We start from the raw sequence: 16977 nt of genomic DNA on the forward strand, positions 1-16977 counted from the left end.
GCCATGCATCGCTCCCAGGGGCCCAGCCAGCCCCTGGGGACACAGCTCGGCCTTGTCCCTGAGACCCAGCTCTCCCTGCTTGAGAGTCAGCCTGAGACCACGGGAGGGACTGCAGGGTGCGGGGCCAAGGGGGAGAAACAAGAGCTCCCACCCCCCATGGCGAATGCAAGCAACTCTGCAGCTCCATCTAAACCAGAATGAGCCAGGGCCCCGAGCGATTCGGGACGGGCAGTGCAGGCTCTGCATCTCACCCAGCAGCCACCCCAGTCTGGTTCCTTGCCCTCTTCCTGGACATCCACCTCCCTGAGCTGGAGAATGGGCTGGGCGGCCTGGAGGTGCGTTATCCAGCGAGGCCTGCAGGTGAGATGAGAATCAACAAGGACCAGTGCAGAGTCCTGCACTTAGGAAGGAAAAATCCCATGCACAGCTACAGACTGGGGACCGACGGGCTAGGCAGCAGCTCTGCAGAAAAGGACCTGGGGGTTACAGTGGATAAAAAGCTGGATAGGAGTCAGCAGTGTGCTGGTTATCAAGAAGGATAATAGCATATTGGGCTGCGTTAGGAGCGGCATTGCCAGCAGGTCACGGGAAGTGATTATTCCCCTCTATTCGGCATTGGTGAGGCCGCATTTAGAGTATTGTGTCCAGTTTTGGGCCCCCCACTACAAAAAGGATGTGGACAAATTGGAGAGAATCCAGCGGAGGGCAACAAAATTGCTGAGGGGGCTGGAGCACAAGACTTATGAGGAGAGGCTGAGGGAACTAGGCTTGTTTAGTCTGCAGGAGAGAAGAATGAGGGGGGATTTGATAGCAGCCTTTAACTACCTGAAAGGGGGTTCCAGGGAGGATGGGGCTAGGCTGTTCTCAGTGGTGGCAGGTGACAGAACAAGGAGCAACGGTCTCAAGTTGCAGTGGGGGAGGTCTAGGTTGGATAGTAGGAAAAAACCTTTTCACCAGCAGGATGGTGAAGCACTGGAATGGGTTACCTGGGGAGGTGGTGGAATCTCCATCCTTAGAGGTTTTGAAGGCCTGGCTTGACACAGCCCTGGCTGGGACGGTTTAGTTGGGGTTAGTCCTGCTGTGAGCAGGGGGTGGGACTAGACACCTCCTGGGGTCCCTTCCTCCCCTAATCTAGGATTCTCAGATTCTATATGGTGTCTCCCTGCCCAGAGCCACCCGTGAGGATCGTCAGCTCTAACGAGGACGCTGCGCACACGTACCTGGCCTCGGAGCGCGTGGTGCTGGCGTGCGAGCTGTCCCGTGCCGACGCCCCGGTGCAGTGGTACAAGGACGGGGTGGAGGTGGAGGAGGGCGAGGGCCTGATCCTGGAGCGTGAGGGGCCCCATCGCAGGCTCATCATCCCCTCGGCCCGGCCGCAGGACCCGGGGGAGTTTGTGTGCGACGCGGGCGGCGACTCCGTCTTCTACAACGTCACGGTGACAGGTCAGTGACAGCCGCTGGTCCCCAGTGGGTGAGTCAGCAGGGCTCCCCCGTTACCCCAGCGGGCAGGTCGGTGACACCCCCTGGTCCCCCGACAGGCAGGTCAGCAGGGCTCCCCCGTTACCCCAGCGGGCAGGTTGGTGACACCCCCTGGTCCCCCGACAGGCAGGTCAGCAGGGCTCCCCCGTTACCCCTGCTGGCAGGTCACTGATGCTCCGTGACCTGCTGGTGGTTCCTGTCCTGCTGGCGACGTTCCCTGGCTGTCCCCTCCCAGCTCAGGGGCCGGTTCTCCCAGACTGCCCTGCCGGGTGAGCTGGCCACATGGTTCTGTCTGGAGACCCAGCTAGAACGAGGCATAGCCACGTGCCTGCGAGCCATGAGACCTTGGCTGGGGCCGCAGGTGCCCTCGCCCATGCCCAGCCTGCACCGCAGCCCACTGCTCCTGGCGGCTCCGCCCGTGCTGCCCGGAGACACCCGGCTCCCCTGGGCCCCGCTGGGATTGTGCCTCCGGGTGGCCCTAGCAGGACTGGACCTTCTCCCGACGGCCTGACCTGTGCTGAGCCGGTGCCCCTTGTCCTGCTGCTGGGAGCGTGTCTGACCACGTGCGAACAGGCTGGCGTCCCCGGTCCCAGCGCCAGCCAGCACCGAGTCCCTGCAACTCCAGCACCTCCCGGACAATGTCTCTCTCCCTTCCTGGAGCAGCCCCCCAGGGACAGGAGTGGGGGGAGGATGTGGGGAGGGGAGGGGGACCGTGCAGGCAGGTGGGCAGAGAGTTTCTAATCAGAGGGTCTGACACTGCTCGGGGAAACCCAGCAGCCGGCGGGAGCTCAGCGATGCTGTCTCCTGACTGGGTATGTGGGAGCCTCTTTCACTGGGAGCAGGAGTGGTCACGATCCCTGGGAGCCGCTTGGTGCTGCCGGAGGAGCACTCGGAGCCAGGGGGGCGGTGAGGGCCCTGTCCTCCCGCCAGTGCCCCTGGAAGAACGGGGGGCTGGGTCCGACAGGGCACGACACTGAGCTCCGGGGGCAGCTGCTTCTCCCCAGGTAGCACAAGGCTGGCAGAGACGTCAGGAGGCAGGAACCCGTAAACGCCAGCACCCGCCAGACCCCTGGGGCCAAGGGGAGCCCAGGCTTCCTGACGGGCACAGGCAGTGGGCAGGGGTCTCGCCAGCGCAGAGGTGGGGCCCGCGGGAGCGGGCAGGGAGGGGTGTCCCTATGTGGCCGGGAGTCGGTTAAGGCAGGGCCCCTGCCCCACAGTGGGTCGAGATTGGGGCTCCCTGAGCCCCGTCACGTCCCGTCCGTTTGGTGCGCCCACAGAGCCCCCGGTGAGGATCCTGCGCCCCCAGCAGCGCTCCCTGGAGCTGCGGGTTCTGGCGCTGGAGCGCCTGGAGCTGAGGTGTGAGCTGTCGGTAGCAGAGGCCCGGGTGCGCTGGTTCAAGGACGGGCTGGAGGTGGATGAGACCGAGAACCTGCTGCTGTGGGCAGAGGGGGCCCAGCGCTGCCTCGCTGTCCCGCAGGCCAGGGCCGAGGACGCCGGCGAGTACATCTGTGAGACGAGGGACGAGTCCGTCTCCTTTGACATCAGGGTGTCCGGTGAGTGGGGGGCTGGACGGGGGCAGCTCCCTGTCTTGGTGCCATCTACTCTGTGCTCATCCTGGGTAGATCCAGGGAAGCTCTTTCCCCTCCTCTGGGAGCTGACGCCAACGTGGTGTCAGACCCTGCCTCCGCTGCCCAGCTGGCTGCACGGTCCCTTGGTCTGGCCTTGGTGTCTCCGGCTTTCCTGCTCTGCTGACGGCCCGTGGCGTGGTCGCTCCGGGCCATGCACACGCCCTGTGCATGCAGCGTCTTGCTCCGCTCGGGCCCCAGGAGATGGCCCCTCTCCTGCTCCTCCAGCTATTACCCCCGTGGCTCTTTTGTTGAGTGAAAGGAGAAATTGGCTGTGACCAACATTGACTCGGACCCAGCCCTGCCCCCGCCTAGCTGCTGCCAGAGGGCAGGGTGGGGCAGCCTTGGCCGCCTGGTGCCAGCGTCCCCTCTCCTTTCAGAGCCCCCGGTGAAGATCCTGCAGCCGCGGCGAGCCCCCCCCATGCTGAAGGCCCTGGTGGGGGAGACGGTGACCCTGGCCTGCGAGCTCTCGCGCTGCAACGCGCCGGTGCGGTGGGCGAAGGACGGCGCCCGGCTGCAGGCGGACGGCAGCCTGATCCTGGAGGAGGAGGGAGGCCAGCGGCGGCTGGTCATCCCCGCGGCTGGCGTGGAGCATTCTGGGAAGTACGTCTGTGATGCGGCTGATGACAGCCGGACGTTCACCGTCCAGGTGTCTGGTAAGCGAGAGGCTGAGGAGGGCCCCAGGGACCTGGGCGGGTGCATGGCGGGGGTTGGTGACTGGCAGCTGAGGGGGGGGGCTGGGTTCAGAGAATCCCCACCAGTGTGAGACCGGACCCCCGCGGCGCTGGCGCCGGATCTGGACTATAACTGGCGTCCCACAAGCCTCCCTTCCCCCAGCGCCCTAGGCCACGTCTGTCATGCCCCTGCCTCACTCAGACTGCCCACCAAGAGCCAGCCCCACGTCCCTGCCCGCGCGGCAGTCCGCCGGCACTGGGCACGGGTGCGTCTGCTGCACGCTGCCCGTCTGCTCTCGTTCCCAGCTTGTCCCTGGAAGAGTCGCTGTGTCTGCACGCTCCGGCCCGGGGCTGGCTGCCCCTGCACGGGCCCGCTGTGGGAGTCTCTGGGGCGGTCAGCAATGGGGCTGGGGAAGGTGTTGCTGACCCACAGAATCGGGGCCAGGGCCCAGCTCAGGGACAGTCTCTGGGAGGCCCCGTCCGTGGGCCAGGCCCCGAGGGGTCTCGCTCTCCCTCCTGGGGAAGCCACATGGCTTCACCGCCTCCTAGACCAGACCCCTGGGCCTGCCGCCCCCCCGCTGCACCCCGTGAGCTCTGCTCAGCGCGTCCCACGGACACAGACCCTGAGGGAGACGTGTCCCGTCCCAGGGAGCAGTGCGCCCTGCGCCAGCGTCTGCAGAGACACGCAGCGGGGCGGGGAATTAGTCGCTGGGCCCGGCACAGGCAGGCCTTGGTTAGCCCGGAGGAATTGAGGTTACGGCCGAGTTCGTTCTGTGTAACCACGGCCCGAAGCCCCAGCCCACCGTCGCTCAGCCCTCGCCGTGTCGCGTTAGCCCTGCGAATACTGAATCCTTCTGTGCTCGTGGCCGCGGTGAAACCTTGCGGCGGGGAGTTCCCATGGTCAGTCAGACCTGCTGTTTCTGCTGGTTCTGCCAGAGCCGCCGGTGCGGATCCTGGGGCGGGGCGAGCTGCAGACCCACCGCCGCTGCCTGGCTGCGGATGACCTGGTGCTGGAGGTGACGCTCTCCCACGCCCACGGAGAGGTGAAATGGTACAAGGACGGGGAGAAGCTGCAGGAGACGGGGCGCCTGCGTCTGGAGGAGGATGGGGTGCGGCGCTCGCTGCTCATTCTGGGCCTGGAGTGCGAGGACGCGGGGGAGTATCTGTGCGACAGCTGTGACGACAGCCTCATCTTCTCCGTCACCGTGCAAGGTAGGGCTGGGTGCTCCCGCACGGCTGGCGGGTGAGAGAGGACCTGCCTGGCGCTGGGGGAGCAATGCAGGAGCTGGGAACCGCCCCCGCTGGCAGCCACGGCCGCTTTGCTGCCAGGCCGCAGGAGTCCGGGTGTTAGGAGCTGGCCTGATCGATGGGCTGAGTCTGGGCAGGGGTGAGCCGGAGACACGGGGAGACGGCACCACAGGACGTCAGAGGCGCCTGAGCAGGGGCAGAAGACCCCAGCATGGCGGGGGAGGGGGCAGAGGGGCTCAGGCAGGCGGGGGAGGGGGCAGCAGCGGGTGCAGGGGATATGGGGTGTGGACAAACGCAGGGTGCACCCACGGGAAGGGGTAATCTGGCCCCTCACGCTGCTCCCTGGGCTCTGATCTCCCCGCGACCCCTTGGGGCAGAGTCCTGGGCAGCCCCCGGGCACCCCCGCTCGGCACACGGGCTGGAGCGTGGCATGGACAGCGTGGGGCACGCTCGCACTGGCTGCCCGACCCTGGGGTGCAGTGTCAGGTTCTGGCCTCCCAGCCGTGGACAGGGCCTGGCCGGGTCCCAGCTGGGGTCAGGGCCGAGCTGAGCTTCGTACAAAGAGGCGGCAGAGGCTGGGGCAGTTGAGAGGAGCCCCATAACGGAGACTGAGGAGGTTCGTCTGGGGTTGGGCGTGGCTGGGCTCCGCGCCCAGAGCACGGGGACTGGGGATGCTCAGTGACGTGGGAAGGCAGCATATCTAACGCTGGCGCAGGGACTGCATTCGTATTGTAGACAATGCACAAATAACCCTTGGAACTCCCTGCCGCAAGGTATCCTTGAGGCCAAGAGAGTGGGATTGAAAGAGGAGCTGATCTGAGCTAGGCTAAGCGTGGAAGGGGGGTCATCCACCGGGGCACCCAAACCCTGCTGGCTGGAGGTGGGCAGAGATTCGAACGCCGTGGCCGGTTATTCCAGGATGGGCCAGGAGAGGCCTCCTGGGCTAGACCAGCCTGAGCCAAGGTGGCAAGTGTCGTCAGCTGACATCCTGCGAGGTCACAGGCGTTATAGGCAGCCCGGTGTGTGTGCGGGGGGGAATCAGGGGTTACAGGCAGCCCGGTGTGTGTGCGGGGGGGAATCAGGGGTTACAGGTCGCCCGGTGGGGGATGGGGGTCTGCCCTGGTGTTGGGGGACAGTATAGGAAACGCCTTTTCCAGACGTGCTGGGTGACGGTTTCTCTCTCGGCTGTGACCAGACCCTGCAGGAGGCCCCCCCGGAGCAGGGCTCCAAGACCCTCCTGCCAACTCCCCCGTTAGCTGGGGTCCCTGGGTGCCTTTTGCAGCTGAGTGGGGAGCTCGGCCTGGGGGAGGGGGCCTGCCTCCCCACCGGCTGGTACGTGGCCAGGGTCTCTTCCCGGCCTGCCTGGAATTTGGGGCTGTTCCAGCCGTCTGTCAGCCCGTCTAGCGTAGTCAGTTCGCCTGTCTCTGTCTGTGTCAGTCTGCCGCTCCGGACCACAGCTGCTCAGTCTGTTGGTCCATCCATCGCTGTCTGTCAGGCCATCTGGCTCGCTGTTCGTCCATCTGCCGGCCCGTCCGGCATGCACGCGGCGGGTCAGTCTGGCTGCTGCGGGCCATGCTCCACGTGGGGCCCCGGCCCCGTGCACTGACCCTGCCTCTCTCTGACTCCCCAGAGCCCCCTGTGTCCATCGTGGGGGGCCCGGGGCACCAGGAGCGGCAGTGCCTGGCAGCTGGCGGTGACCTGGTGGTGGCCTGCGAGGTGTCGTGGCCCGGTGCTGCAGTCCGCTGGCTCAGGGATGGCCAGGAGCTAGTGCCCAGTGAGCGGGTCCGGATCGAGGCCCGGGGACCGCTCAGGCAGCTGAGCATCCTCGGGGTCCGGCCCAGCGACTCCGGCTCCTACGTCTGTGACGCGGGCAGTGACCGGCTGGTGACGGCCGTGGAGGTGGCAGGTGAGCTGGCGGGGGCACGGCACCCACCGGGTCGATGGGCTGGGCGGATGAGCAAAGCAGGCAGCAAAGCACTAGCTGGGCCTGCCCCGGGCCGCTGATAGCGGGGTGCAGCGCGGCTCGGCGAGGGGAGGGTGCTCTCCCTTGGCTGTCAGTGGTAACCCCCAATACAGTGCTGCAGGGCCGGGGGCGGGGAGCTCTGGCTACCTGTGATCCTGGCGAATCGCACGGTTCTCCCACTGCCAGGAACCCACCCTGCCTCCCCCGGCTTGGTTCTTCATCACTTCTGGTCCTAAACTCCTGTGTTGTTGCTAAGCAGCTGCTGTGTCCCACCCCAGAGGTGGCTGCACGTCAGTGCTGGGTGCGGGACGCTGCTCTCTGCCTCCTGAATGACAGGCCCTTTCCCTGTTCTCTGGACTCCCCTCCTGGCCGCGCGCCGCTCGTCTCACTGGGCCCGGGCCTTGGCTGAGCGCCCCTGGCCCCCTGGTGAATGTCACCCCGCCCCTCGCGCCTCCCCTGGGTGCCGGCTCAGAGGCTCCCCGCCTGCTCTCCAGCCCTGGGGCAGGGGGTGGGGAGGGTGCCCCTGTGCAGGGTTGGCGGGAGCCGTGCCCAGGTCCCAGGCGCTTGCGCCCAGTCACCAGAGGAGGGGCAGGCAGAGGAGCCAGGAGCCGCCCCCGGCAGGGCTGGTGAAATGTGACCTTGGCCGGCTCCTGGTGCCTCGCCTGCCGCTGCCAAGGGCTGAGCTCGTCCCTGGGCTGCTATCAGCCCGGGCTAAAGGGTGGCGTGGGGGTGTGGGGGGTGTCCCTGCTCCCGCAGGGCCGGGGTGGGGGAGACGGCTGAGCCCTGGGCTGGGCTGGAGGGGCCCCGGGGCTGCCAGGGGCGCACGGGAGAGAGGAGAGGGGTGAGCAGGGCTGGAGGTGCCCCCCGCCGTGCCATGCCCAGCCTGGGCCTCTGGCTTCCTCCCCGGCAGTCGCTGCCCAGCGCGCAGGAGGCCACGGCCTGCCCCTGTGTGCGCCTGCCCCGGGCCCAGCCTCCAGCCCTGGCTCCCAGCAGGGCCCGTGCGGACGCTGCAGCCGTCACTGGGCAGCCGGGAGCTGCCCCCCAGCCAGGGCTCCCCCCCACCCCACAGTGCCCCGCTGGGAGAGGCTGGGCTGGGGTTGGGGGGCTCCCCCCCCACGCTGGAGTCACAGTCTGCATGATGGTTTCTTTCCTCTCTGGGCCCAGCGCCCCCCGTCCGCATTGTGAACAAGGAGGAGGCCGAGAGGCCGGTGGAGGTGGTGGAAGGGGAGAGCGTCGCTCTGCTGGCCCGGCTCTCCCAGGAGACGGCTCCCGTCCAGTGGCTGAAGAACAAGCAGCCGCTGCGCTCCGGGGCGCGGCTCCTCCTGGGCAGCGCGGGGCCCTCGCGCAGCCTCACCATCAAACAGGCGGAGCCGGGCGACAGCGGCACCTTCAGCTGCGACGCGGGGGACGACGAGGTGCACTTCACGCTGCGCGTCAGGGGTGAGCCGGCCCTGGGGAGCGTCAGCGCCCGCCCGGCTCCTGACAACGCCTGCCCCCCGCCTCCCTCCCGCCGGCGCCCGGTGTCCCGCCTCCCTCCCGCCGGCGCCCGGTGTCCCTGCCTCCCTCCCGCCAGCGCCCGGTGTCCCTGCCTTCCTCCCGCCGGCGCCCGGTGTCCCACATCCTCCCTCCCGCCAGCGCCTCCCTCCCGCCGGCGCCCGGTGTCCCACATCCCTCCCCCGGTGCCTTCCTCCCGCCGGCGCCCCCCCGGCATCCAGCTCCCCGCCTTCCTCCCGCCGGCGCCCGGCCTCCCTCCCCCACATCCTGGCTCCCTGCCTTCCTCCCGCCGGCGCCCGGCTCCCACATCCAGCTCCCTGCCTTCCTCCCGCCGGCGCCCGGCTCCCACATCCAGCTCCCTGCCTTCCTCCTGCCGGCGCCCAGCACCCTGCCTGGCTCCTGCCCGCACCCAGCTCGTGCGTCTCTCTCCCCGCCAGAGGCGCCGGTGCTCTTTGTGAACAAGCAGGAGAAGCCGGAGAAGGTGCTGGTGCTGGAGGGAGGCAGCGCCGTGCTCTCAGCCATCGTCTCGAAGGAGGAGGCCGATGTGAGCTGGACGGGGCCCCGGCAGCCCGTGGCAGCAGGGCCGCGCTGCGAGCTGCGGCGGGAGGGCCGGGTGCACAGCCTCGTGCTGAGCAACGTGGGCAAGGGTGACGCCGGCCTCTACGCCTGCCTGTCCCGCGACGACCGGATGCAGTTCGAAGTGAGCGTGAAAGGTGAGGGCGGCTGCTCCGCGCAGGGGATCCCGGCTGGTCCCCGCAGCCCAGGGCGGACGCTGGCTGCAGCAGGGCATCGGGGCCGGCCCTGGGCAGGGGGCTCCAGCGGGCAGACACTGACTCGCTGCCCGTGTTCCCAGAGCTGCTGGTGAAGTTCGTGCGAGGCTTGTCGGACGTGCAGGCGCACGTGGGCGAGACGGTGCTGCTGTGGTGCGAGCTGTGCAAGGCCAAGGGGCAGGTGGTGTGGCTGAAGGACGGGCGGGAGCTGCAGCCCAGCCGCAGGTGGGACGTCAGGGCGGAGGGGCGGGAGTGCTCCCTGGCGCTGCGCAGCGTGGGGCTCGGGGACGCCGGCGAGTACTCCTGCGAGTCCAAGGACGACCGGACGCTGGCCACGCTGACCGTGCAGGGTGAGTCCCGGTGCCAGCCCCCGGCCCCGACCCCCCAGAGCAGCCTAGCTCCAGGGACCCAGTGGCCGGACCCTCTGCCCTCAAGACAGCCCAGCTGCAGTGGCCGGACCCCAGCAGCGTCCCTGAGCCTGGCATTGCCGGGCTCGGTCCCAGGGCTGGGGCGGGTCCCATGGGAGGGGACGGGCCGCACTGACAACCCAGTCACGGGCCGGGCTGGGGGCAGGGGGGTTTGTCTGTCTGGGCCCAGGGAGGGACGTGTCACGTCAGGTGGTTGCCCTGCATTGGGGGGGCAGGAGCGCCTCCCAGCAGAGTCACCCGCAGCGTGCCCGGGTGCCTGCACCAGCGGCTCTGAGCCCAGGCGCTGCCCTGGGCCGGGTGCTGGGGGTGGGTTGTGCCTGGAGACGGGTGCAGAGCCCGGCGCGTCCTGCTGCCCGCGCTGGCACCCAAGGCCAGGCAGACGCCGAGTGACATGGAGCACGTGGGGGAGAGCCTGGGGGAGCAGGCGCTGAAAGGGGGGGTCAGGAGAGTGGAACCGGGGTGCCGGGGGAGGGGTGGTGAGCGGGGTGCCGGGGGAGGGGCAGTGAGCAGGGTGTGGGGGAGGTGGTCGTGGGGCCCAGTGGGAGCCCCCCCCCAGTCTGACCCGCTCTGTGCCCAGTGCCCAGGGTGGTGGAGATCCTCGCGGAGCTGCACAACCTGACGGTGCTGGAGGGGGACGACGCCACCTTCAAGTGCCTGGTGTCGCCGGAGGACGTGGCGCTGAGCTGGCAGCTGAACGGCCGGGCCGTGGTGCCCAGCGAGCGGCTGCTGGTGACTCGCAATGGGCTGTGCCACGCCCTGACCGTCCGGCAGTGCCAGCCGGGAGACGCGGCCACCGTGAGCGCCTGTGCCGAGGGCCTGGTGAGCACAGCCCGGCTGAGTGTGCAAGGTGAGGGGCAGGGGCAGGGCCAGCCCGGCTGAGTGTGCAAGGGAAGGGGCAGGGGGCAGGGCCAGCCCGGCTGAGTGTGCAAGGGGAGGGGCAGGGGGCAGGGCCAGCCTGGCTGTGTGTGCAAGGTGAGGGGCTGGCCCAGGTGAGCGTGCAAGGGGAGGAGTCTGGGGCTGACCTACAGCCCAGCCCAGCTGAGTGGGTCTGTCTGAGGGTGAAGGGATGGAGGAATGTGGGGGTCTCCCTGGGGGTGTCCGGGGGAGGGGAGAGAGAGTTTCTCTCTAAGGCTCCGCTTAGGGCCGTGGCTCTCCGGAGTGTCTCCTTGGTGTTGGAGTCTCACGGAGGGTCCTTCCTGTTGGGGGTATCTCCTGGGGGAAGGCTAGGATGGCTTGGGGCGGGCCAAAGGGTCTCCCTGGAGGTGGCTGTGAGGGAGTCCCTTGATGGCTGTCTGGGGTGTGTGGAGGTAGTTCCCGGGGGGGTATCTGGGGGTTCTTGGTGGTGTAGCTGGGGGGAGGCTCTGGTGGTTCTGGGGTGGCTGGGGGTAGTTCCTGGGGGTGTATCTGGGGTGGCTGGGGCTCACAGGTTCCTAGGGGGGATCTCTCACAGGTTCTGGGGCTAGTTCCCGGGGGGGGATCTCTCACAGGTTCTGGGGCTAGTTCCCGGGGGGGGATCTCTCACAGGTTCTGGGGCTCGGGGGGATCTCTCACAGGTTCTGGGGCGGGGGGTCACAGGTTCTGGGGCTAGTTCCGGGGGGGGCAGGTTCTCCCCGGGGCTCTCCACACCAGAGCCGGTGGAAGCCCTGCCCTGCCCTGCTGTGCGGTGCCTGCAGAGGCCCAGGTGCTGTTTGTGCAGACGCTGCAGGACATGGTGGCGGAGGAGCGGCAGGACGTGGCGCTGGAGGTGGAGCTGAGCTGCGAGGCGGCTGAGGTGCGGTGGCTGAAGCAAGGGCTGCTCGTCCAGCCGGGCAGCAAGTACCAGCTGCGGGAGGCCGGGCGCCGGCGCAGCCTGACCATCCGCAGCCTCAGCCCCTCGGACCGCGGCACGTACCGCTGCGAGAGCCTGCACGACCGGACGCAGGCCAAGCTGAGCGTGGCCCGTAGGTATCCCCGGCCCTGCCACGGGGCGGCTCTGCTGGGCCTCGGTCCCTCAGCTGCTGGACCGAGGGGGGGGGATTTGTGGGGGGGGGTGGCGCGAAGGGTTAAACGGGAGCCAAGGGGCTGAGGCTGAATCTCAGGGAAACTCCCTGGGCGCTGGAGCTGGCTGGGGGTTGTCCTGGGGAGGGCTGGGCCCCATCCCCTGGTGCAGACCCGTCCCTGCCCCTGGGCCGGCCGGGTGCAGACCCTGCCCTGCACGGCTCGCTCTCCCCTGCAGCCCGAAAGGTGTCGGTCCGGAAGCCGCTGCTGGACGTGGCGACGGTGGAGAAGGAGACGGCCACGTTCCAGCTGGAGCTGTCCCATGAGGACGTGCCTGGCATGTGGACGCGGGACGGCATCCGGGTGAAGCCCAGCAGAACCTGCCGGGTCAGCGCCACGGGCCGGGTGCACAGCCTGACGCTGCTGGGGCTCACGCTGGAGGATTCGGGCACCGTGACGTTCACCGCCGACACCCTGCGTTCCAGCGCCCGCCTGACTGTCAGAGGTGGGGGGCTTCTCCCTGGGGCCGGCCCGTGTCACCCCGTGTGGGGCCCGCCACACCATGGCTCACCAGCCCCCCTTGCTCACCCCGCGCAGGCTGCTGGGCCGGGCATCGGCCCGAAATCGCAGCCCCTGCTGCTGGAGCCAGAGTGTGGGGCCTGCAGCCCCTTCCCCAGGGTGGAGAGGATCACAGGGCCCGGCCGTGACCTCCACGCTGCGAGCTTCTCCATGGCAGTGCCACGCTGGGGCCGCCAGCGCTGCGAGCGTCTCCGCAGCGTGTCCAGTCTGCCCCTCGGGGTCCCCCCTTCCAGCCCTGAGCTCCATGCTCTGGGTGACTCTCGGCCTGTGTCTCCTCTGCCCGCAGAGCCGCCGGTTACCATGGTGAGGGCCCCCCGAGACGTGGGTGTCCCTGAGACGGGGGCCGCCAGCTTCGAGTGCGAGCTGTCCCGCCCGCTGGCGGAGGTGACGTGGTACAAGGTGAGCGCTGCGGGCGGCTGCCAGGCCTGGCCTCACCGGGACCGGGCCCACGGGGGCTGCAGGCTGGCGCTGAGCCTCGGGCCAGGCCGTGCAGCGGGAGGGGAGCCCTGCGGGGCGGAGCTGGGGTCGCGGCCGGGATGGCCCAGCCGTGGGCTCCCGGCATGCAGGGTCACCGCATGGGCCCAGGCGCTCAGCCCCAGCCCCTCGTCCTGCCCCCACATCCCGCCCAGCTGCCTGCCAGGCCCCTCTGCCCACGCCTGGCCGCAGCCCCTGACCGCCTTCCCCGGCTGGCAGGACGGGACCGCGCTCCGCCCCGGGCCCACGTGCCGCGTTTACTCGGTGGGTCGCCGGCGCCTGCTGCAGCTGAGCCACTGCCGCCTGCAGGACGCGGGGCAGTACACGTGCGACGCGGGCGACTGCCGGGCCTCGGCCACGCTGCGGGTCTACGGTACGCGGGCTGGTCAGGGGGATCCTGGGGGGTCCTGGGGGGTCAGCGCTGGGGGGGTTGGGAGTTCTCCTGGGGTCAGAGTTGAGAGCTGGGGTTGGAGCTGGGGGGATGGGGGCTCCCCTCAGTCACACAAGGGCCCCTACAGGGATGGAGGCTCCACGGGTTTTGTGTCTGTCCCGCTGCTCCTCGCCCCCCTGGGGCTCACACTGGCCCCGCCCCCACATCCCCCTGGGGCCCACACTTTGGTCCCGCCCCCTCGTCCCCCCCCCTGGCTCACGCTGCCCCGCCCCCTTGCAGAGCGCCAGGTGCAGGTGGTGCAGGCGCTGGCGGACGTGCGTGTGCGTGAGAGCGAGAACGCCGTCTTCACCTGCCAGCTGTCGTGCGAGGACGTGCCGGGCGAGTGGTTCAGGAATGGCGAGAAAATCAAAGTCACCAGCAGTGTGAAAATACGGCAAGAGGGTGAGTGCCCCCTGCCCCGCCCCCGCCTGGCCAGGCCGCTCCCAGGGCCTCGCTGTCGCTGTCCTGCTGTCCGTCCATCCATCCGTCCGCCTGCCTGACTCCCAGCCACGCCCTGGCCATGCACAGAGGCCACTGGCGCGATCCGAACCCGGCAGCTGGGTCCCTGCACCAGGAGCAGGTCCCAGGGTTACTGGAGCCAGCGAGACCGCCCGGCCGGGGCAGCCAGCCCCAGTGAAGGCACAGCCCCACCGGCGCGATGGGGGCGGGGTGCGGAGGCCAGGAGGGAATCCAGGAGCCTGGGGCATGTAACAGCTAGGGGCTCACACGGCTTCTGCCGGCCGGGCCGAGCTCACTGCGTTCCTCCATTGCCCTCGCCAGCGCCCTGCCCTCCCACCCCACTGCCAGGGACTCCCTGCAGCACACCCCACACCCTCCCTCGTTCTGGGGCTCTGTGCACCCCCAGGTCCCCTCCACCCCATGGCAGAGTCCCCCTTCTCACCTCCATGCCAGGGGCACTGTGTGCCCGTTGCCCCATGCCAGGGTCCCCCTCTGCCCTCCCATAGCAGGGCCTTCCATTCTGGCCCCCCTGCCAGGGGCGCTGTGACCCCCCATTTCTCCTCCGCAGGACCCAGGCACTTCCTGCTCATCTGCAACGTGCGTCCGGAGGACGCAGGCCGCATCCGCTTTGTTGCCAAGGCAGCTGCCTCTGAAGCCAGCCTGCAGGTGGAGGGTAACGTGGCTTCTCTGCCCGGCTGGTCCAGCAAGTCCGGGGGTGGGACGGGTCGGGCAGGGCCGGGGGGACAGTGAGCAGCTGGCTGGGTTGGCCGGGGCTGGTGTGCGGGTGCGTCGCTGGGGGTGTGAAGCACCCGTCGCTGGGCAGGTGCAGCGCGGGGCAGGGGGCCGGGGCCGGGCTCAGATCGGGGGGGCTGGGAGCGCTAGCTCTGGGTTTCGGGGGAGGGCAGGTGGGCGCGACCCCCCGCCCGCCCCCCCGTGGACTCACAGGCCGCGCCTGCTGGCAGCTCTCCCCATCCGGATCGTCAAGCCGCTGCGAGACAAGACGGGGCTGGCGGGGCACAAGGCCACGCTGGAGTGCACCGTCTCGCAGGCGCGCGGCCGCGTGCGCTGGTTCCGCGGCGACACCGAGATCTTCGCCAGCGACAAGTACGAGATCTGCAACCTGGACTGTTACCGCACGCTGGTCATCCACCGGCTGGGGCCGCAGGACGAGGGCCCCTACACCTGCGACGCCCTCGACGCCCGCTGCACCGCGCGCCTGCTGGTGGAGGGTGAGCAGCCGGGGCGGCGGGGGGAGGACGGGCCTGGCCCTGGGGGGAAGGAACCCCACGCGGGGGACGGGGCCGGGTCCCCTGGAGGAGTGGCTGGTGCCAGGCCCAGGGCCGGGCAGGCTGGGCCCGCCCTGACGGTGCCGCTCTAGCCTTGCAGCCGAGGGGGTGCAGCTGCGGAGGGGGTGCAGGACGTGGAGGTGCTGGCCCCCGCTGAGGCCCGGTTTGAATGCGAGGTGTCGGCCCCCCCGACGCGCCCGCCCCAGTGCAGCCTGAACGGGCAGGTGCTGCAGGCAGGAGGCCACGTGCAGATGGAGATCCAGGGCCCGGTGCACCGGCTGACCCTGCGCCTGCCCGCGCCCGGCACGAGCGGCCTGCTGCGGGTCTGCGTCGGCACCGCCCGCGCCAAGGCCTGGCTCACCGTGCGCGGTACGTGTGTCCCAGCCAGCGCCGGGCGCCGCTGCGGGGGTGTCTAGGAGCCCAGCCAGCGTCTGCACCCTAGTGTGGGGCCCCTCGCTCTGCCGTGGCCCCCCCGCCCCTCCAGTCCATCGCTCTGCTGCTGGGCGCCTCTCCCCCCCGATCAGGGTCCGTGACCCTGCAAGCGAGCCGGGTCATGGTGCAGGGTCTCTGGATGGGGGTCAGGCTGGAACCTGCCCCCTGGACTGCCAGCTGCAGGGCGGGGGGGCAGGATCAGTCCCCGCCGCTCCCTGACCTCCCCTTCTCCTCCCCAGGGCATGAGGGGCTGGCGTAGGACATGCACTGACTGCCGGCTGGACAGACGGTTCCTGCTAATTAAACTCTCCAATCCCCACCTGTCTTGCTCTGATGTGCTGTGGCCTCCCTGGGGCAGGGGTGCTGTGGGGTGACCCCCAGGTGTCTGAATTGACCCTACACGTCCGTTACTTAGCAACACAAGGGGCAGGAATCCATTTCCCAGTGGCCCCCCCCAGACCCAGAGCGAGGCAGGGCGCAGCGAGCAGCCCCAGGCCCCCGGCCAAGAGACACCAGCTGCTGGGCCCAGGGAAAGACCCCACTGCCCCCCAAGAGCCCCATAGGGGGAGAAGCAGAAACAAACTGGTTTGGGGGCGCCTGTGCTGGGGCACGGGGAGCTCACCCTGGCCGGGCCAGAGCCCTGGGGTGATGGGCCCAGACAGGACCGGCGGGGGCTCCCCCAGCAGCTTCCTCTGCTGCTGTGGGGCAGCTGGGGGACTGGGTCTTGAAGGAGAGGCGCAGTGCCCCCAATCACCTGCCTGTGCCTCTGCCCCACACAGCACTTGGCAGCCCTCCCCACGCAGCAGTGCCAGCCCATAGTGCCCCCAAATCACCTGACAACATCCCCCCCATCACACATCCATGCCCCGCAGCGCGAGCGGGGAGGGAGGCCCTTGCTGCCAGCCCGTGGGGTTCACCCCCCAGCGCGGCGGAGCCGGACCGTGCCCTGGGCCCGTCCTGCTCTGTGCGGGCTGGGCTCTGACGCAGCCGGGGGGCTCCATGCTCCCAGCAGTGCATCGCAGGGACCCCCCCGCCCGTGCACAGGCTCAGGTCTAGGGCGCAGTGCCCCCCTGCCCAGGTCTCGCCCACGTGTGCCCCGCGCCATGCCCAGCCCCCAGGCACACACAGAGGCGTGGCTCCAAAAGGCTCTTTACTGCGTGGCCGCGGCCCGGGCAGCCTTTGGCACATTTACAAAAGGACTGAAAAGGAGGAAGGAGCCCAGGGGTTCTGCGGGGGGGGGGGAGGGGCAGCGGTGGAAACATGCAGCGTCCCATGGCTACAGCCGGGGCGGGGGCCTGCCATGCTGCAGCTGAGAGCGCAGGGACCACCCCTCCCCGAGGAAAGGGGGGGCAGACGGTCCCTGTTTGCTGTTAGACTGGCTGGGGCAGGAGGTGACTAAGGCCCCTCTGGTCTGGGGGGCAGCAGCAGGTCCTGTTCCCCAGCCCCAGCCGTGCTCCCTGGGGGTCAGAGGGCACCTAGTGACGTGTGGGGCAGCGGGGAGCGGAGCGAAGCACAGACCATGGCAGGCAGACAGCCCTGGCAGCCCAGCCCAGCCTCCCCCCCCCCCCCGGGCTCTGTCCACCCCCAGCAGCCTCCTGGGGGCCCGGATCCCGTGGGGGCAGGCTCGCCCAGGTGTAAGGGCCCAGCTCCCTCAGTAAT

At 69.4% G+C, this 16977-nt stretch overlaps 1 protein-coding gene across 1 annotated transcript in view; it reads left to right on the plus strand.

Annotated features, from left to right (window-relative positions):
• The window catches only part of OBSL1 (obscurin like cytoskeletal adaptor 1), a 40067-nt gene extending 24430 nt beyond the window's left edge, over positions 1 to 15637 (plus strand). Inside the window, exons 13-29 of the mRNA XM_067537654.1 lie at positions 1171 to 1443; positions 2757 to 3359; positions 3485 to 3760; positions 4715 to 4990; positions 6657 to 6932; positions 8154 to 8429; positions 8921 to 9196; positions 9337 to 9603; positions 10259 to 10528; positions 11355 to 11621; positions 11897 to 12163; positions 12524 to 12636; positions 12931 to 13084; positions 13382 to 13543; positions 14169 to 14273; positions 14563 to 14829; positions 15558 to 15637. Coding sequence (XP_067393755.1) covers positions 1171 to 1443; positions 2757 to 3359; positions 3485 to 3760; positions 4715 to 4990; positions 6657 to 6932; positions 8154 to 8429; positions 8921 to 9196; positions 9337 to 9603; positions 10259 to 10528; positions 11355 to 11621; positions 11897 to 12163; positions 12524 to 12636; positions 12931 to 13084; positions 13382 to 13543; positions 14169 to 14273; positions 14563 to 14829; positions 15558 to 15577 — 4148 coding nt within the window. The 3' untranslated portion in view covers positions 15578 to 15637. The remainder of the gene's footprint in view (positions 1 to 1170; positions 1444 to 2756; positions 3360 to 3484; positions 3761 to 4714; positions 4991 to 6656; positions 6933 to 8153; positions 8430 to 8920; positions 9197 to 9336; positions 9604 to 10258; positions 10529 to 11354; positions 11622 to 11896; positions 12164 to 12523; positions 12637 to 12930; positions 13085 to 13381; positions 13544 to 14168; positions 14274 to 14562; positions 14830 to 15557) is intronic.
• The last annotated feature ends 1340 nt before the right edge of the window (positions 15638 to 16977 follow it).

The sequence above is a fragment of the Emydura macquarii genome, unplaced genomic scaffold (assembly GCF_026122565.2).
Source record: "Emydura macquarii macquarii isolate MOO-44397 ecotype Brisbane River unplaced genomic scaffold, CSIRO-AGI_Emac_v2 contig_446, whole genome shotgun sequence".
NCBI classification, from domain to species: domain Eukaryota; kingdom Metazoa; phylum Chordata; order Testudines; family Chelidae; genus Emydura; species Emydura macquarii.